At 41.3% G+C, this 21,915-nt stretch overlaps 1 protein-coding gene across 4 annotated transcripts in view; it reads left to right on the forward strand.

Annotated features, from left to right (window-relative positions):
• nfrkb (nuclear factor related to kappaB binding protein) overlaps positions 1–21,915 on the forward strand; it is a 178,235-nt gene that overhangs the window by 20,294 nt on the left and 136,026 nt on the right. For 3 of the 4 annotated variants that reach the window (XM_084320314.1, XM_084320316.1, XM_084320315.1), the window contains exons 3-4: positions 3,157–3,358; positions 12,909–13,036. In XM_084320314.1, coding sequence (XP_084176440.1) covers positions 3,157–3,358; positions 12,909–13,036 — 330 coding nt within the window. Of the gene's footprint in view, positions 1–715; positions 761–3,156; positions 3,393–12,908; positions 13,037–21,915 lie in introns of those variants that run through there. The other variant, XM_084320317.1, reaches the window with a different exon arrangement.

Genomic DNA, 21,915 nt, shown 5'->3' on the forward strand with positions numbered 1-21,915 from the left:
TGGAGGGTTTCATACGAAGCCGTTAGTAATTGATGATAAAAATCTGATACAAAACCTCTCGATGTCTCTCTTTCATAGAACATGTGTGGTATCTGTGGTGTGCAATTGGTATCCTTAATGGAACACTGTGAGTCTTCAAACATAACAATAATTGTGCGTAAAAAAGATATGTGGAACCGGTGAGATTAAACTTTTTTTCTATTTCATCATAGCTACAAATACCCTGTTTGTTGAAAACATCTCCTAATGTATGTATGCCTTGCTTTTCCCATCTAGGGAATCTTATAGGTCGTTTTGAATGAATGAATGAATGAATGAATGAATGAATGAATGACTTTATTTGACAATATAAAAATAAACATGTGACAGAAGAGCACAGTCGGGATATACTGCCAAGGATGTAACACAAAAAAGCTCAGAGCTTATTTCCATTGTGGTCCTTGTAGGGGGGTGGGGGAATGTGATGCTTAACACATGCATCATACAAAACGTGACATCACAACACATCACATATACCATTTAACATTTATATACATACAGACTCATACAACATGCAAGGGTGCCTTAAGCTAAGTGTCTAGGTATAGTCCCTTTTGAGCCATGTCTTCAGGCTGGACTTGAATCTAACGGCACTGTCTATGGTTTTCAGTTCACTGGGCAGACTATTCCAATAGACAGCTGCTGAATATAAAAATGACTCCTTCCCCATACAGCTCCTGAATCTGACTGGCACAAAGTCAGTTGAGCTGCGCCTTGTTTGGTAAGCATAGGTCGTTTTCTAATCAGGAGTGCATTGTTATTGAATAAGGGAGTATGATTATGCCATTTATGTGGATTAGAATATTTCTTTTGTGTTTCACGCCATATCCGGATCGCATGTGTAATTATGGGGCCAAATTTCAGTTCGCATTGCTTAATTGATATTTTGGTGTATACTATGTCCTGCAGTCTCTGTGGTGCTACTATATTTACTTCTAAATGTCTCCAGGATACTGATGCTTGGGGTTCAAACCAGGTTGTCAGTGGTCTTAAAGTGTACGCCTTAAAATAGTGGAAAAAATTTGGGATTGCCATCCCTCCGTCGGCTTTGTTTCTCTGTGCGGTGGATCTTTTTATACGTGGTGGTTTGTTATTCCAAATAAATTTATATGCGGAAGAGTGTAATTTTTTCCAGTAACCATCTGGAGGGGGTAACGGAAGCATTGAGCTGATGAAGTTGATTCTAGGTAAGACATCCATCTTAACTATTGTTAAGATGTATAATGTATAATGTTGGATCAATAAACGCGATCGATATTTGGAATGGCGATCAGGAATTGGATTCATCTTTTTGCAGAACATCTGATCTGAGGTAAGGACTTTATTTGACCAGTATTGGGGTAATCAGATGTTTTTTTCACAGCGATCACAACGTGTCTCCTGTGTGTGTACAGTGTGTGCGTAACGTTAGCGCCAGGCACGGCATAGATAATCGATTTCTCTTCTCTAGCGTGCATAAGTACACATATACTATTGATAATCTAGCGTTTATTTGAAAACGATTCATAAATCAGCCGGAAAATGACAACGTGTTGTGTGTATTCCAGTAAAGGGCTATTCCTGCAGAATGCCAACTATACTCGTATTCAAAATGGTATAAAACGGAAATGTACTGATTAAAAAACAATCCGTTTCGTACATGTTGACTGCAAGCAAGTCATTGATAAGCGACGGGTGTATTAGACCCATAGCCTTAATTTAAGATATAGTTTAAGCGTTCGCAAATGTGCTCACCCTCCAATTGATTAGAGCGGTGGCACATACGCGATAGATCGTCATTCATCGTTAGCACCCAATGTGTTAACAAACATTGCAAGTTAGAAAAGGTCTAATATAAAGTAAACTACTGAGACCATTGCTGAAACAATTGGTAGCCTAATTCTCATGGTAAGACCACATTTCCCATAAATCCAGTCGCTTCCTGTCAGAGGTCAGAGGTGACTACATCAGCTCTGTTAGTTATCTTGCATCTGTCATCATGCTATATCATCTTTGAGTGCTAGAAACTCTGACATCAAACTGGACCATTCTTAATTTAGTAGCGATCAGTTTGTCTGTTTATTGTTTACATGTCATCACCATCTCACTACTCTGGCAGTGTTTGTATATTTACAATAGTAACGTTACATTGATTACCAAGCCACTTTCTTGGCAAGGATGGATGTATTTAACGTTACGTGTCACAGGCAGCCCCCAAACGCTACAAGAAGGCTGATGTTACCAGGTAAGACTAGATGTACTCCGGTGGCAACTCAATTCACATCTCCAGTAATTGCAAATAACCTTGGTGGTAGTGGACAGACCCATCTTGGCAGGCTGTTGCTATGAAAGCTTTGGGCTTGCACTTGCGTCTCTGACGGAATCTAATACCTTCTGTAAAATTTCTATATACGTTCATTGACGGATCGATGTAGCCGCAGGTCATTTATTTAACATGGTCATTACAGGCTTCGCACAAGTTCCTTGAAATGCTTAAAGTGCTTGATTTTTTACAAAAAACAATTCCTTAAACAGCCCATTCTTTTAACAAGGTGCTTAAAAAGTCATTGAAATTCAAATCAACCATTCGCATTGAAAGTTCCATGATAAAATAGTTCTGAATCAAGAAATAATATTTTTTTTTTATCTAAAGTGTAACTAATTGTCAGAAATTGGTTTTACGCCATAAATATTGGTTCAGATTATTATTATTATTATTCTTTTTAACTGCATTTAAAAGTGAAAAATAGTGCTTGGAAAAGTACTTAAAATACCTTGAATTAAATTTTGCAATGTCTGTGGGAACCCTGTCATTATTGTATTTTTGGCAGCTGGAGGTGGAGATGGAGAGAGAGGGCACATACGTTGGAGTGTTTATGGATAGATATAGCATTTCTAAAGCTGTGTGAATGGCAAACAAAGGAGGTTGTTTCTCAGTCTTTAAAAACACGTAAATCCCAAACTACCGCTCAGGCATCATAACAGAACGTGTGTTATGCATCAAAATAATTTGTTAAAACACATTTTTATCATAGTACTGTAGTATTGAATCTTTTCAATCATAGTACTCTAAGGCACTTTGGCACTAAGTGTTCTCCAAATGTATTAATGGCACTATATTCCTTTTTTTGCCAACAGCCTGATGTCTTCTTCTCTGTGCTAAGTGAACACACCTGGACTGACGTGCTGACCGATGCCAAGAGGCAGCACCTTCGTCGCTTTTTACCACAGTTTCCTGAAAACAACCTCGCTGAGCAGGACAGCGTAGCCAATGACCTCTTCAACAACAAGAACTTCAGATTTGGAAACCCCCTGCATCAGGCACAGAGACTATTCAGAGGTACAACCCCCTGCATCACAGAGACTATTCAGAGGTACAACCCCCTGCATTACAGAGACTATTCAGAGGTACTACCTAGGGATGCCCCGATCAATCGGCCAGCGATCGGTATCGGCCGATATTCAGTATAAATATGAGATCGGTGATTGGTGATAATGCTTTATTTTCGCAGATCGAAAAACATGATCCAATTCTTAGCGGAGATCTCACTGCTGACTTCTCTCTCAGACACACAGCTGCCTGCAGCGTACGGGCCCTCCTCCTCCCCAGCCCCTCCCGCACTCGTGTAAACATAGAGGCTCCTATGCCTCGCAGTCTGCTATAGTCTGGTGCATGCGACGTGAGCTAACGTTGGCTACCTACCGAGCTAACGTTACTGTTTAAACTAAATGACCCAGTGACTACATGAGGCATTGTCTAACGTTATCTAGCTGGCTAGCTACTGATAGCTGCTGATATCAACAAATACTCCAGCAATAGTCGAGTGCATGATAAGTTACCTCCGTTGCTCTCCAGTGGCATCAGTTCGAACAAATGATGTGACTTCGGAATATTTCCCCCTACAACGCGGTACAAGACAGGGTTGCCCTCTCTCTCCGCTACTATTTGCACTAGCGATCGAGCCACTAGCTATTTCCTTTCGCAAGGACCGCCATGTCCAAGGCATCATTAGAAATGGACAGGAACAAAGAATCTCGCTATATGCGGACGATGTCCTGTTGTATATCGCGGATCCAGCAGCCACACTTCCACGTGTCCTTCACATACTACACGAGTTTGGTGTTTTTTCTGGCTATAAATTAAACTTAAACAAGAGTGAACTCTTCCCCATAAACTCCTTAGCTAGAAATATTCCCCCCTCTAGGTTCCCCTTCAAGCTTTCCCCAAGCAGCTTCCGTTACCTTGGCATAACGATAACACATAAACATTCTAATCTCATAGCGTCCAACTTCACCCCTCTACTGGAGCGCACCAAGCAGGATTTTATCAGATGGTCATCACTTCCTTTATCACTTGTTGGCAGAGTGAACACTGTGAAAATGAACACATTACCGAAATTTCTGTACTTATTTCAAAATATTCCAACCTTTATTCCAAAGTCATTTTTCAAAGCCCTCGACAAGGCAATATCAGATTTTATTTGGAACAAACGCCCAGTCCGAATAAATAAAATGGCCCTCCAGAAGCCTAAATCACAGGGAGGCTTCGCACTACCCAATTTCTTGGTCTACTATTGGGCTGCAAATATTCACAGCATTCTCTACTGGAGTCACTCCCACTACGGACTCTGTCAGTGGGTACCGGCATGGGTGGACATGGAAAGGGCATCTTTTTCTAGAACATCTTTGCAATCCTTAGTCTGCTCTTCGCTCCCAGTCACAACCGCCCAGTATACCAACAACCTCTTAGTACAACACTCCCTCCGGATCTGGTCCCAGTTCAGAAAACACTTTGGTCTCCACGCCATGTCACAGTTGTCACCTGTCCACAAAAACGTCCTTTTCCCTCCCTCTATGGTGGATGAAACCTTCAGCAACTGGTTTAAGAAGGGCATTCTGGGGGAGCTCCAGTAGCTCACCACGTACCGCGAGTGCCATTTCGGCGCCGGGGACAACCGTGCTCGTCACGGATCTGGGGTTTAGCGAGTTCGAATCCCGGACTGCAGCCGCGCCTTTCCCAGAGTGTCTTACCCCCCATCTGAACCCTTTCAGCCTGTTTCTGTCGGTCATCCTTGACCAGAATAAATGCGATAAACGTATAAAAGAGCCAGGGGAATGGCCAAAGTTTAAAAAAAAAGGAAGGGCATTCTGAACATTTATGATTTGTACCAAGACAGTTCTTTTATGTCTTTCACACAACTGTCCCTAAAGTTTAACTTACCAAAAACAAATTTTTTCAGATATCTACAGATACATGATTTTGTTAAGAGCAAATTTGACCAGTTCCCCCATACACCCCCAAAAACTTTGATCGATCGCATCTTGGAGGTGAAGGTTGTAATCAAAGGCTCAATATCTAAACTATATAACATCATATCCCTATCCCTACCCTCCTCAGTATTGGCTATAAGACAAAACTGGGAGTCCGATCTAAATCATCAATTTACAGACAAAGAATGGGAAAACGCTCTTGCCCGAATACACTCTTCTTCAATATGTGCCCGCCATTCACTGATACAGTTCAAGCTCCTCCACCGTCTATATTGGTCAAAGACTAGACTGGCGAAGATAAATCCTGGCATGGATCCCACATGCGACCGGTGTCACCAAGCCCCTGGCTCACTTATTCATATGTTCTGGCATTGTCCAGTACTGGCCCCTTTCTGGACTTCCATTTTTAAATCTTATTCAGACATATTTTTTATGAATATTGACCCATGCCCTCTTATTGCACTATTTGGCTTGACACTGGAAAACGCTGCAATATCTATTGGGCAATCCAATGCCATGGCCTTTGCCTCACTCATTGCCAGACGCCTCATCCTATTCAACTGGAAGGCAGCCACTCCCCCTTCACACTTACACTGGATGAGGGATGTCATGTCTCTTATATATATAGAGAAAATCAGATTTACTACACAAGGCCACACGGATATCTTCCACATAACATGGCAGCCCTTCCTATCTCATTTCAAAACCCATATGACTCCATCCAAACTTGGGACCCCATGACCCCCCTCCACCCCCTATCTATCTTCATGACACTGCTAGCCCACACATGGCTGGGGAGATGGCATTGTGGTGGTCTGCTAAGGGTGTTAAATTTACTTTCCATTTTATTTGTTTTACCATCTGGAAATTACGCTACTAAAATGGAGAGTAACACTTATATTATATATTATTATTACGGTATGTATATATAAAAATATCTTTGTTTTATCTTTGTTTTATTTTAATTTTACTTCATTTTTCTTTTGCGTAGCTTTGTCTGCCACATCTGTACTTTTGTTTAATTATTTAAATGTCTATTTTTTCTTTTTATTTGATCTCTTTTTTTTTTTTTTTTTTTTTTTTTGTATGTTTGTCGTCGCCCTCACTGGGTGGGATGGGTGGGATTAGGGGATAGGAATGGGGAAGGAAATGGAAGTTGTATAATTTTGATAACTGAAATGTATAAATATGTACTAATTCTTCCAATAAAAAAAGATAAATCTAAAAAAAAAGTTACCTCCGTTGACTCGGTAGCTCACGTTAGCTCACGTTAGCTCACGTTAGCTCTAAACTAAATAGTTCACTGAGGCGTTGTCTTAACGTTATCTAGCCGGCTAGCAGTAGCTACAGATAGCTCCTGATATCAATGTCTTATAACATTGATTCGATGCGTATTCGAGCTGAGGGCACGCTGAATGTGATTTATACCAATAGGGTCCAGCTGCAGCGCCGGAGAATCCTGGCTGTAGCTGGAGGCTACTCGAGTACACACAGACAGTGGAGCTGTTTGCAGATGGCGAGCATTTTGACTTGTTGCGTGGTGGCGATGTCTCGCAGATAATACAAGTACAAGTACAAGTCTAATTATATAATATATATATTTTATAAAAAAAAAAAAAAAATGTTTTAATAAAAAACGATCGGATCGGTATCGGCCGATATGGCTCAAGACGATCGGTGATCGGTATCGGTGGCAAAAAACGTGATCGGGGCATCCCTAGTACTACCCCCTGCATCACAAAGACTATTCAGAGGTACTACAACCCCCTGCATCACAGACACTATTCAGAGGTACAACCATAGATATATATAGAACACTAGATAGCTTGCCCGCACTGCCGGCCAATGGAGAGCGACGTCACTGAACCGCCGCCATCTTGCCAGGGGCAGCCTTGAGTGAGAGTGAGTGAACTGCACAGACAAAAATACTCATAACTCGCTGAAATATTGACGGATTTACAAACGGTTTGGTTTATTACAAGCATTATTAACGTGGCTATGATTTTATAAGTATGCAGTATCATAAGTACATCTTTGGTGTTTATAGCAAACCAACCCGTTTGTAAATCTGTCAATATTTCAGCGAGTTATGAGTATTTTTGTCTGTGCAGCTCACTCACTCTCACTCAAGGCTGCCCCTGGCAAGATGGCGGCGGTTCAGTGACGCTGGTGACTCCGCCTTAAGCTATCTAGTGTTCTATAGATATCTATGGGTACAACCCCCTGCATCAGGCACAGAGACTATTCAGAGGTACATCATATCTATCCCCACAGGGTCCTACTGTCTGTGCAATAGAGACCATTGTTTGTGTAGTTCTCTTTCTTCCAACATGGCTGCCTGTAACAACCGGTAAGCACTTTTGAAAGTAAATGCCTAATTTCTGTGGTGTAGGAGCAGGTAAAACACTGGAAAACCATGATATTACTGTTCCACTGTGGCCTTTACAAGACCCAGTAATAGGACATCAAATGATTACATTTTTGTTGACATATTTCTTACTTAACTCATTCCTGGCCATTCGAATTCCACGGCCTGTTTAGTCACGGCCAGCTTTTCATTACACACTTTCACTGTGCGTCACATTGTTTGTAGAGCTAAATCTATATTTTATATTATATACATACAATATCATGGTCATTTAAGCATTACATGGCTTGAGTGCCAACGCGAACACATAAACTATATCTTAAATTATGGCTATTATGTGTCTAATACGCCCGTCGCTTATCAATGACTTGCTTGCAGTCAACATTGTCGAAACGGATTGTCTTTTCATCGGTACATTTCCGTTTGATACCATTTTGAAAAACGCTTGTTTCGCCCTTTACTGGAATACACAAAAAACGTTGTCATTTTTCAGCCTATTTATGAATCGTTTTCAAATAAACGCTAGATTATCGATAGTATATGTGTACTTATGCACGCTAGACAAGCGGGCTGAAAAATCGATTATCTTATTTCCTGATCAGCACACACACACACACATACACACATAGGGGACACGTTGATATATCTGTGAAAAAACAACTGCTCTTTGAACTGCTGTGGTCAGGAAAGCGATGCCGGAGTCTCATGGCAAGCACAGGGAGACTCAAAAAGAGCTTCTATCCCCAGGCCATCAGGATGCTCAATGACAATTAACACTATGTAACAAACCATCAAACACACTCACACGTACACACCCACTTTAAATGGGCAACTCACTGTAGCACCCACTTAAGATTTAAGATTTGTTTATTAAGGACAATGCAAATGAATGAACATCATTTACATGAGTGTATGCATAACATCACAGCATGATAAGGACATAAATATGCCGGGAATAGCACAGGGCTTATTTCCACCCGTAGTCCTAACATAAAACAAACACAAAACGGACCTTACAACGTTCATTCATAAAAACTGACATCACTGACATGGCCACACTAACATGATATTCAGTCATTCAGTACAACATCACTAACATCCCTAATGAGTGCATATTTGGCTGTCTAACAGCCATTTCCTGAGTTGGCCCCTAAAGGTGGACAGGGTTTACTTTACACACTTTAGAAACTAACACACTTTATATTTATTTGCAACTCATTGCACATAGCCAAGCATTTCACCTTACCTTACCACCACAAGGTGGCACCACAAGCTACCTCATCCTATTTACCTCATCCCATTTATATTGTACTGTAACTACTCTGCATTGTATATTGTACATATATATGTATATTGAAACTTGTTGTCTTGTTTACACTTGTTTAAGTACATGACTTTCTATTTTATACTTATTATACTTTTTATAATTATCTATTTTTACCTAGCATACTCTCAGGAGCAAAACAGAAAGAAGCATTTCATACAAAAGTATCCTGTATTTCTGTATGACAACTAATAAAGAAACTTGGAACTTGAACTTGAAACTTGAGACTTGCCTCTCTGTTCTGAGTGAGAGGAAGTTTCTCCAGATCCCACTTTGAAGCTCTCAACCAAATTGTTGGGCAGTAGTCCAAGTGGGATAGGACTAAAGCTTGTAACATTAGTTTAACTGTCTTCTCACTCAATAGATGAGCACACCTTCTGATCATTGAAATACTCCTACTCATTTTAGCCACTATGTTATTAATGTGCCTTGACCAACCAAGCTTTTCATCAATAATCACGCCCAACAACTTGGCCTCTCTAACCTACTCAATAGCAGCACCATTCAACACAATATTTAGTTCCTGATCCATTCTTAATTTATTTCTAGAGGCCAGCATGATAGTCTTTGTTTTTGAAACATTTAACTTTAACTTGTTTTCAGTAACCCAATTAGAAACCAGCATTAACTCTTGGAGCAACATAAGATAACACAAGTTATCTTTCTCTGCAGAGACATACATTGTCGTGTCATCCGCATACATTTCCATGCATGCATTATTCAATACATAAGGTAAATCACTAACAAAAAATTTATAAAGCAAAGGACCAAGGCAACTTCCTTGGGGGACGCCACATTGAAAGTGTTGTTTATCCATGATAAAATAGTTCTGAATCAAGAAATATAATTATTTTAATCTAAAGTGTAACTAATTGTCGGAAATTGGGTTTAAGCCATAAATATTGGATCAAATTTTATTTTCTATAAAAAAATGCATTTAAAAGTTAATTGTATACTTTTAAATGCCCTATAAAGAAATAGTGCTTGGAAAAGTCTTTGAAAGTCCTTGAATTTCATTTTGCAATGTCTGTGGCAACCCTGTGTATTACTGTTAGAGTTGTTCCGATACCGATACCAGTATCGGAAATGCCTCCGATACTGCCTAAAACGCTAACGTGGCTAACTGATCAACCTCTCCCACACATGCACGCAATTAATGACATGTTGCGGACAGCCATACCGGTGATAATGTTTAGCTTTTAGTGCCAAATAATAAGAGTGAGGCGGAGTCTCAAAAGAGAATGTTGAATATTTATTGTGCATTAAAAATCACAACAGAGCCTCTACTACTAGCTAACCTAAACGGAGCCTTCTGGCAACAACGTGCAACAACATATAACGTCTGTGCGGAATCAATGTCCCAACATCCTTTCCGTGGGTGAACTCATTTAGTTGTCAATTAATGATACTAATACTAATCACCTGTTGTTGAATAAATACCATTACTTTACAGTTATTACTAAAAAACAGTATATTATATAAAACAGTAGCTGTAAAAAAAAGAAAAAGAAAAAAAAAGTTTTATAATTTATATATATATATATATATATATATATATTTTTTTTTAATGTATGCACTGGTATCGGATCGGTATCGGCTGATACTCAAAGCTTAGGTATCGGAATCTGATAGAGAAGGAAAAATGGTATCGGAACATCTCTAATTACAGTCAGTCGTAGCCTCAAGTATATTCATTGTTGCAAGTTTAATTGCGGAATGGGATGTCCATGGAGAGAAAAATACTTAACCTAGTAGCCTAGTCTATTAGTCTATATGTCTAAAGACTGTTAATACACAATAGTATATTAGACTACCTCTGGTATAGTGTCTCTGGGACAGGATTTACAACAATGTTTCTGACTAGGTAGGATGTTGGCGGCCTATGCCCCAGAAGGGGTAGCAGGCGTAAGTAAGGTAGGATGTGCTATATCTCGCTATTCAGCCGGATGCACTCTGACATCAGTGACATCAAACACCATGAAATGTTACATACGTATAGTTATTCTGCAATTACGCACACAGTATTATTCTTTTGGGCAATTCTTTTTTGTATACTTTTTTTTCCAAGGTGAGAGCTAGCAAAGTAGATTGGTATGTGGAGAGGCAATCCTTTTCCCGGGATTTGCATAATCCCTTCACTTATCATGGCACACGCTGACCGTGTCCTAACTATTCCCAAGCAAGTTTAGCTCAAAACCTCATCCCCTTAATTTGCATTGGCTTTACATGTCATGGCGCCAACTGTGCATCTTGCCATCTCAAAGATAACGGAGCATAAATATGCAGCAGCATCCTCTGTTGGGGTTGGTTATTACTCAACATTGTAAAATATTACATAAATGTTCTTTTATGAACAATGATATTTGAGGAGCCTAATAATAGGGACTTTCTGTAAAAAGAAAAGGCCCAGAAATCATAGGCAGCAGCATATGACATCATAGCCTCAGAGGATTGTCATTTCCTTTTCATTAATTTTTGTTTTTGTGCCTGTTTTTACAGGGCTGTACAGTTATCGCAAATTGCCCCTATATATGGCCTGTGCGAGTGGAGACAAATATTTGGGCGCACGGATTTCAACCCTCTCATTTCAACTTTTTTTTTCCAGAGGAATTTAAACGTCGCAAATCTTGTTGGCTGTTTTCTATATCTTTCCTCCCTCTGTCTCTCTCCGTCTGTCAGATCAGGAGCGGGGCTGTTTTAGTTACACACTAAAATGCTCACACTCGGGGTGCTCCAGTAGCACACCATGTACCGCGCTGCGTCGCCGAATACCGTGCTGCGTCACGGACCTGGTTGACTCCGAGTTCGATTCCCGGACTCGCCGTCATTTGCCGAATGTCTTCCCCTGCTCTCTCTCCCGTTTCACCCTACATCTGTCGGTCATGCTTGACCAGAAAAGCGATAAACGCAAAAAAATTAAGTTTATTAAAAAAAAAAAAAAAAAAAAAATGCTCACACTCACACATGCATACGGGTACTTGAGAGGTAATGTCCGCGCTGAAGCAGAGCAGAGTGGAGAAAACGAAACGTTCGGAAAGGCTATCGTTAGATAGCGCAACCCGTCTAACGTTAAGTAACTTGTGTTCCGCGGGGAAAGACCGTTCATCACTGCATACAACTTGGTTTAATCCAAATATCCATTCAGAAACGTTGTATTATGAAATAATTCTGGGATGTCTGTCTGACTATTTCCCTGCCTTGTTTGGTGCAAGTTCAGCTGACACTGTTGACACGCCCACTACGCAAAGCGTGTGCGCGCACACACACACACTGCTCCGGTCATGCGTCCACTCAACTCATGGAAAATACAGCATCAGGCTATTGTTCTAAAAGTATCTCTACTCATAAACTGGAGTATTGAACCATTTTTAACAGCTGAGTATTGGGTGGGACATTCTGATTTAAGAACTTTCTAAATAAAATAGAAAGTCCCAAAATAGTTAATTTATCTGACTGCTTGTATTAATTGATAAAAAAAGTAGCCATGTGCAGTAATATAGTTATATAAAAGAATAATAAAGCAATGTCGATTCTGTTCTTAATTAAAAAAAAAATTCTTGCAAAATAATCAAAAAGAACCGATAACCGAGTGGACCCTGTCAGTAGCACTGATGATGGGAGCGAACGTTACGCATCCCATCCTCTTAATTCAACTCGCAACAACCTAGGGACAATGAGATGTCTGGCAATGAGATGTCCTGCGCTCTGACCTCTTGATGAAATGCATATGTGTGGGGGACTGTGTATGTGTGGGGGACTGTGTGTATGTGTGGGGGACTGTGTGTATGTGTGGGGGACTGTGTGTATGTGTAACTAGGAGGGATGGGTGAAAATACTCATTTAAATTGCCTTGTGTACATTGGCAATAAAGTAATCTTCTGATCTGATTGAGTGTTTTGAACATAATCCCTCTTTTGTGTCTTCCAGATGGCTACTTCAATCCAGAGGTAGTGAAGTATAGACAGCTGTGTGCCAAGTCGCAGAGGAAGCACCAGACACATTGCCAGCAGCAGTATTACCACAGACTACTGAAGCAGATCCTCGTCTCTAGGAAGGTATGGGCAGACTGGTTCCCCTGATTGTGTTGGGGAGTAGGTACAGGTGCTATAGATAGCATTCAGCCACTAGATGTTGCATTAGAGCACCAGCATTCATTCATTCATCCAAGCAGGTGCATTCCATATGGGGAAATGGGAAGCATGGATGGGATACATGTAAACAACAACATTCATTGTGGACCCGCCAACATTTAAAAAAATTATCAATTATTATTATTTATTTTACGTAATTACACCTTTTTACTACATTCAATTACCAGTTTACATTTTGCAGTTGTTGGGTGGTAGTTTAACTAGAGTCAAATGGTGGTATTCATGTATTTCCCCTAATTTAGCATTTGAAAGATTCTACCTCAACAATTGCTCTCTGTCCTCTCCTTAAAACACATCCACATTTAGATGCCAACACATTAACCTCTTAACTCATTGAGCGCCACGCTGTTTTTCCATCTTTACTCAATGGAGCCAGCGTTATTGACCATTTTCACGATGTTTGCGGACCCAACGTATACTCTATATTATAGCTATGGAGACAATAGTATGGCTCATTTGACACACTATTTATAGTCCAACACTGACAAACCAGTTCATTTCTACATACTTTCGTTTGTGCCAGGTATATACCATATATATATGTTTCTTCACAAAATCATCAAGGGGGGGGGGGGTCGTTTGACGAAGCTGCGATCGTTACCAAAAGCATGTTTTAGGTTTGGTAAAATACGATGCTGTGATCAATACAAAAGCATGTTTTAGGTTCGGTAAAATAGACCAAAAATAGACCTTACCTTAGTCAGAAGGTACTCCAAAATGAATAACCCCAGTAGTTCCATCGCAATCGCAATTACTCGTGTGCATTGGGCATGGCTATAATACGGGAAACAATAGGTTTCAGGTGAGCAAATCTCAGACAGCTGGCTGTGTTCTGATTCACTTTGAGGGGGAGGGGATTCCTGCAGCCAGGCACAGAGAGAGTGAGAGACACCTTAGAGACCCAGTTCAAAGGTAGGCGATACTGCCACCTGTCGGGATTCGATCGTCATTGCAATTTTAACGTAGGCAGCGGTACCAGGGAGACATAGGCAGGTCCGCGAGAGTGTTTAGAATGGGGAAATCGAAAAAAAGAGAAAAGGATCAAAACCCGAATTCTCGGGTTTTGGCGCTCAACGTTTGGATTCGAAACCCGAGAAGTCTCGGGTTTGGCACAGAAAGGGTTAAGCCTGATCGGCACCGGGCCAAGATTTATTTCACGTCACAAATAGATCAATACAGTCCGTATTAAGTGATGTTGTATTTCTTTTTCAAATGTAGCCAAGAGTAAAGACCCTAACCCTATCAAAACAGCAGTCAAATTGTATATTTTCAGTACTACGTTTGTTTAGCAATGATTTTTAAGTGTTATTGGCTAAATATGACCTTATAAAAATCTCAGCGCATTCATATTCTATATTCATATTTCAAATTGCATGTGTCCAGATGGCAAAATTCAGTACTGTATTTACAAAAAAACTGTAAATCATCTGCCCTTTGTTAATTTGCTTAGACTTTTTGTACACTTGATCTTGAGAAGGTGCTGAATGAGCTCAGTGGCATTCTTTCACTTTTGGTCAATGTTAGCATGGTGTTATTCACCGTCAAAAATGGGAACAAATAATAATAATAATTTATATTCTCCTTTGGTTCATTACAATTTACTCAGGCATAGTAACAGACACAATATTTCTGACACTGGGAATACATTCCCTGAAGTCCATAGTTGTCCCTAGATACCAATAACATGCAAATGCACCTTTTAGAAGTGGAGCAATCTTCCATTTACTTTTAGGTGAATTTTCTGGAAATATGGCTAGGGCTTAAGAGGTTAATACTAATAGTTGCAAATCCTTTGCAGTCAATGACAGCCTGAAGTCTGGAACCCATAGACGTCACCAGGCGCTGGGTTTCGTCCCTGGTGATGGGCTCTACTGTAACGCTCTTCAGTTCCTGCTTGTTCTTGGGGCATTTTCCCTTCAGTTTTGTCTCCAGCAAGTGACATTTAATTTAATTTCAAACCTTTATTTAAACTCTAAAGGCAACTGAGGTTTCCCTCATTTACAGTCATGTCGAGTGTACATACAGAGTTAAAAAAAAACAAAAAAAGGCATAAAATCACACCGCATATAAAATCATAACAATAACACGAGTAAGGATAACAGTCAATTAAAACATGTACAACTTGATTGACAAAGGTTGGAGATCAAGGTTTTAAACTCTGCAACAGCTGAGGAGAGAATCTCGAGCTTTAAGGACTGTTAAGCTAGGTGCATCATAGCAAAATGCAGATTTACCCTTTTTCAGACAAACTCGAGGGACCTTAACTCAATGGTGGCCAATAATGAGTAAACTCGTGTTTCGCCTCCAGCGCTTGAGCGCCAATAACGAGAAAACTCGTTTTTGGATCCGTTGATCTTTTTCCTTTGATCCCTGTTCTAAACGTTCATCCGGATCACTCTAGGTGTCCCTGGCTCATTTGCCTACGTTGGAATTGCAATGCCGATCGAATCTCACCAGGTGGCAGTATCGCCTACCTTTTGAACTCTGATAGAAAGGGATCAGTAGAGACAAAGTCTGAACTGGACTGTAAAGACACGCTCTGAGGGGGAGGACCTCTTGCAGAGTAATCGCTAGGAGATCTGCTCGCCTCAAAACCTATAGTTTCCCGTAAACACGTGTAATTACATATAAACGAGTAATCACGATCGCTGATGGAATCATTGGAATTATTCTTTTTGGAGTACCTTCTGGCTAAGGTTTAAGTTTAGTTTATTTGGATCCCCATTAGCCACAGCAGTGCTGGGGCTATTCTTCCTGGGGTCCATAACACATAAAATACAGTTACAGACGTATACACTCACAACATTTACATGTCATACAGACAATTAAAACAACAATAAAAACCCTTATACACTCATAACATTTACATGACATACAGACCATTAAAACAACAATAAAAACCCTTCTACACTCACAACATTTACATGTCATACAGACAATTAAAACAACAATAAAAACCCTAATCAAATTCATAATACAATATAAAAATACAAAATTATACAATATTTTAACAATATATCCCTATCAGACACATGCCTTTTCATCCATATATACCTATCTATTTATCAGACACATACATTTTAATTTACGTACACACTATCTATTAGGGAATGTCAATTTCTTTGGTTGAAAATGTTGAAAAAGTGTAAGGACCATTTGATGGAGGGTCATCAAAGAGAAGCCGCCTATTCTCAGTCCTTGCCCCACAATGGTGGAATGAACTACCCATCCCAGTTAGGACAGCCGAATCTCGTCCAATCTTTCGCCGTCGACTAAAGACTCACTTCTTCAACCAGTATCTGAAATGATTAAGAAAAAAAAAAAAGAAAAAAAAATCTAACCCTGACTAACCTTACTGTCATGCACTTGTCCTAATAAACTAACCTACACTGTAACACGCAACATTTGATGAACATTGTTACTCAGCTGATAGAGTTGTACCCTTCTTGCTGTCTTGTCGTACAGAACTTGTAAGTCGCTTTGGATAAAAGCGTCAGCTAAATGACTAAATGTACCCCCTATGTCTATTTTACCGAACCTGAAACATGTTTCTGTAACGATCACAGTGTCCTATTTTACCGGACCTAAACCAAGCCTTTTCTAACTATCGCATTTTCGGGGTAAGACTACCCTTGATGAGTTTGTGAAGGCACATGTGTATATGGTATATACCTTTGATTTTGGCGTTTCAGGGAATCAACCAGAACGATTTGGGCTTATTGCATGTAACGCGTTTTATCTCGCAATCTATGGAAAAAGACTGGATTATCTTGGAAATGGGCGATGTTTAGTGTGTAATAAACTACAAACTACAGTGTGTAGAAACAAACTATTTCCTACATGTTGGACTAGAAATGGTGTCTGTCAAATGAGCCATACTATTGTCTCCATAGCTATAATATAGAATATACAATAGCTCCGCAAAGATCGTGAAATATTGTGAAAATGGTCAAGAAAAGCTGGTGCTAGTCAGTGAAGATGGGGAAAGCTTGTGGCCGTGAAAGAGTTAAGGACCAGCCAGTCACTAGAACGGGTTCCATAGGTACCAAAATTCCATTCCAATTCGTGTATCGATTTTTCGATACATATCGATTCAACACTTTCAATACTAATTTCTCGCAATATCGATACTTTCTGCACTATCGATACCAGCTGGCACATGCTACTGCAGTGCATGCATTGCCCCTCCCCCTCCCCCTCACAGACCTGTCTTGTAAACAAATCTTCTCATTCGCTCCGAAGATAGCAAGTGCAGAACCTCCGCAACTTGTTGTGACAGCTCCTCTTTCAACATCACTGAAGCATTAAACAAAATGGCCCAGTAAACTATTCACTCTATATTTGATACAATAGATCACAGCATATTAGTAAGAAAATTGGAGAAGTATGGGATACGAGCTATACCCAACTCTTGGCTGAAGAGCTACATGGAAAACAGACTGCAATGTGTGCAAATTAATGACACTGTCAGGATTTAGGAAGGTCACCTGTGGAGTACCCCAAGGATCTGTGATAGGTCCAAAACCTTTTATACTTTATATTAAAGGTGACTTGCTATTCCTTTCACTATTTGGGCAACTTTACACAATTCCTGTGAGTCTATGGAACACATTGTTTTGTATTTCTAATCAAGTACTCTAAAGCAGCATTTTTCCACTGCTGTAATTCCAAAAACGCTAGTTATAGGCCCTGAAGCATATGATAGATTATTGATTGGCGTTTCTTTCCTATACACGCTATATTAAATGATAAAAATGTATATGATCGGTATACATTATGCTTCATCATGCGTGAAGGAAAGGGGGGGGGGTCGTTTATAATTCCTTGATCGTCAGTAACGGCTTAATTTAGTATGGGTTGATATATTGATCAGACTGATTGCAAACAATGGACAATCAAGCTGAAAGTAACGTTAGTTTCCTCTTACCGTTCGCCGATGAGACTGGAGGAAAAATATCCCAATTATTTGACGTCGATCTGCTAGATCCATTTCCGGTTTGTATGACGCAATAAACGCCGAAATCATATCGATTATTGCGTTCGAAAGCGATCCAAATGCACTCGAGTGTGTATATTGATTCACGCCACAATATATCTCTGGCGGAGGAATTTCCTCGATGCATCGATCGCCACTTCCGGTTTGGCGTGAGTGTAACTCGCCTGATCATCCACCAGGCGGCGGTATTGAGGCGTTGCAATATCAGAACAGGGTCCAGCTGCGATCCGGAGGGAGGCTGGATGAATTATGAATGCCATGGCGAAAAAATGAAATATTGATCCCAAACATGTGATACGCCGTTGTTGGTGTTCAACGCATGGCGGGTGTAACTGAGGGGTACAATTCCCTGACTGTATTGAGAGTATGCTATCATTAAACCACTACTGAGTTATGTACATTACTACTGGCCATACAGTACACAGGTATATGTGATGAACACCCACACAATAACACGGCTTAACAAAGAAAGTCCTGTTTGGAATATTTATTAGAAGAGCATCAATATTATCTTACAGTATTGAGAATTAGAGTTGCGCTTGTAAGGCGAAGAATGTGCATGAATAGGTCAAGAGCGTAAGTCCATGAGCATATTACGAAGGGGATAATTAATACCACCTGTAGCATAAGAATTATATAAGGTACACTCGTAGGTCAGCTGGAGATACTAAGGGGGTTCCCTCCGGTTGTAAGCCAGCAGGGGAGAGGAATGTTCGAATGCAAAAGTCTGGATCAATGAGGAATCAATAAGCTCCAGCTACGGGAGTCGGTACATATACTCCCCTCGATCGGCAGACAAAGCAGCAGCTATAATCCAAGTATGCGCGACAGCATAGGTGGAAGCCAGCCAGCCTCTTCCTAGAGACGGGCTCGAGTGATGCTCCTCACGGGTTGATCCCACACAGTAGTGGGGTAGACGGTTCTCTGCTCCAGCAGCCACGGTACCAAAGCAATAATAATCCAGCCGGAAAAGGCTCTGCATTCACCGGTGTAGATTCTCCTGTGCACGGTACTTCACATTAACTAGGTCGAACTTGACGTTATTTCACTAAGCTCTGACACTTTTACTATCCTATTCGCACACGGTTCTAAGTGCTCTATTTAGATGCAAGGTTGCTCACTTCACTTGGTCGTTGACTCGTGATGAAGTAGGGGTGGACGGTATGGTCTAAAATTTATATCACGGTATAATTTGAAGCATAGACGGTAACGGTATATATCACGGTATCAGTGTTTCCGTTAGAATAATTCTTTTTGCCTGATAGGCAGGCTATATAAAGAATGACATCCTCAAGGCATGTAGATTTATAATATTTTGACTTAAAACTAGGCTACTTTTGCGTATAAAGTCATTATATTCCAAATAAAATAAGTCCCGAGTCGAGACTCCGTGCTGCTCCCATTGCAACAGCGGGGCTGGATACTGGATTTTGCTAGAAGCATATGTAGCTGCAGAGCCGCAGAGCCAGGGGCTCTTTCAGGTCAATTCAGGGCAATTCAGCCGTTGGGTGGGTGGGGGGGCGCTGTTGAGCGGCCTGTGACCAGACCTGAAAGAGCTCCTGGCTCTGCGGCTCTGCAGCTGCATGCTATTTCGCAAATCCACTGCTGCTCTAGCCGTCCTCCCGGCTCCGCTGCAGCCGTCGTTATCATAACACTACACACATATCATAATGTTTACAGCAAACTGTAGTTGATCACCAGGTATGTTTTATTAACGTAGAATAATTAATATAAGAAAAACGATAGGTAAGATCTCTTACCTTTCTCCACTGGTTAAAAATGCCAGGAACTGAAATTGAAACTTGCTGTGCACCGCGGTGATATGTGTTTATTATGAAATGACAATTGCGTGTTGACTGCGCCCACTGCGCGAAGCCTCCTAAATAACTTTTTCCAGTTTGCACATATCTATTATCTATGACTAATTCTATCTATTTTTAGGGGCAAATGCGATTGAAATAGTCGCGCTGTGGTTACATGACGACGACGTCATTGCTATTTTAGAGCTTCTCTACCGGTTACACGGTATAGTCAAAATCCATACCGTAGAGCAAATTCATACCGTTTATACCGTATACCGTTTATACCGTCCACCCCTATGATGAAGGCTTTACTAGTAAGGAACGAACGATACGTTGAACGAACGTTTTAGGATAAGACAAGACTACTGCTGTATCCACCTGCGACGTATTTATACGTAAGGTGAATAATCTAGTGCCAACCTCATTTCTGTCTCGTATTACTGCGCAAAACCTGGGCATGTTGAGACATGTCTTAGCGGTGACTTTGAACTAGACATTGGGGGTATGGCCGTTGGCGCCTAGGGGGGTCGCTGTCCAATAGGAGAACGAATATTATGGTCTGGCCTGTACCTAGGTAAAGGGATATTCCGTGTATATGTACAAAGAATATACAAGGGATATCAAACGATATACAAATATTATACAAAGTATCTCAAGTAATAAATATATATATTCGGTTTAATCTGACCCTTTGTAACAGCCGCCTCCTAATTAGTCCGCACCTAATTAGATAAGCAGAGACAGATTAACCGTCTTGTCCACTACTCAATGTCCGTTGTGGGGAGTAGGGCAATTCACAAAGTCAGTGGGTCATGGTCGTCATTAAGGGAGTCGGGTAGCCTTGGCAACTCTATCAGCCTCGCCACGGGTCGGGTGTATGTCCGTGCCTGGACGAGCACTTCTGCCGCTCTGACCTTTCCGTCGGCACCAGTGATCACTTTGCTTACGCGGCCGGCCGGCCACGCAGCTCGGGGTAGTGACTGGTCTATGATCACGACGACTGTGTCCACTTTTAAGTTGTCCCCGTCCTTGACCCGCTTCTGACGGGCTGGAAGGGATGGTAGGGGGGTTAGGAGGAAGCGGGCCTGAGACTGCTTTGATCTGTGCTTGGCTGCGCCTCCACATCCTCCGTCTGTTCCTCTTGTTTGGTCTGTACCCCGTCTGAGGAGGGGCCGGTTCCGGCCGCCCCATCAAGGAGTCGCTTGGGGTGCTGGGTCTGGAGCGCAGCTGAGGGGGGTGGAGTTCGGAACTCCCTCTTGTGCCCACGGTTCTCTCACAGGCCTCTCGCCTAATGTCAATAGCCTCTCAACGGGCTGTACGAGAGAGTGGCCGGTGTCGCTCACCTTTGTGTGTAGGCAGCGTGTAGACGTGGGTTGACTGTCAAGTCCGTAGAGGGGGCCCTGGAGCGTCCACCCCAGTCGGGTCTGAACCGCGACTGGGCATCCTTTTGGTCCGATGTGGGCCGCCTCAATTGGGAGAATGAGGTCCGCGTGGTCGGAGCCGATGAGCAGGGTCGGTGTGGCGCCGTCGATAAGCGGTATAGGTAGTTGACGTAGGTGCACATACTTCGCCATCAGCTGTGGGATGGGGTAGGTGTACTGTGACAGGCCTATGTCGTGGCTAGTGAAGACGTTGGTAATACTATACTGCTTCTCGGGCTGGTCCACCGCTGCTATCTTGAAGGAGACATTTTTACCCTTTATGGTCTTCTGGTCTCTTCTGATGGTACGTATGGTTAGGGCTGGGCGATATGACGATTGTATATAAATATCGGGTACAGTTCATTAACGATACACTTTTTTAACGTATCGTGGATATCGTGATGTTTTGCCCAAGAGGATTGTGTCGCGTCAATCTGGTCCACCCCGTTCAAACTTTTGAACAACGCCGCTCCCACACACACACTACTGCATCAAAGTTAGTACTTATGATTAACAAAGGCATTCGTTTTGTGGCATCAACATTATATAGTTACACGTTATATA

This window comes from Notolepis coatsorum, assembly GCF_963971535.1.
Source record: "Notolepis coatsorum genome assembly, chromosome: 8".
Taxonomy (NCBI): Eukaryota; Metazoa; Chordata; class Actinopteri; order Aulopiformes; family Paralepididae; genus Notolepis; species Notolepis coatsorum.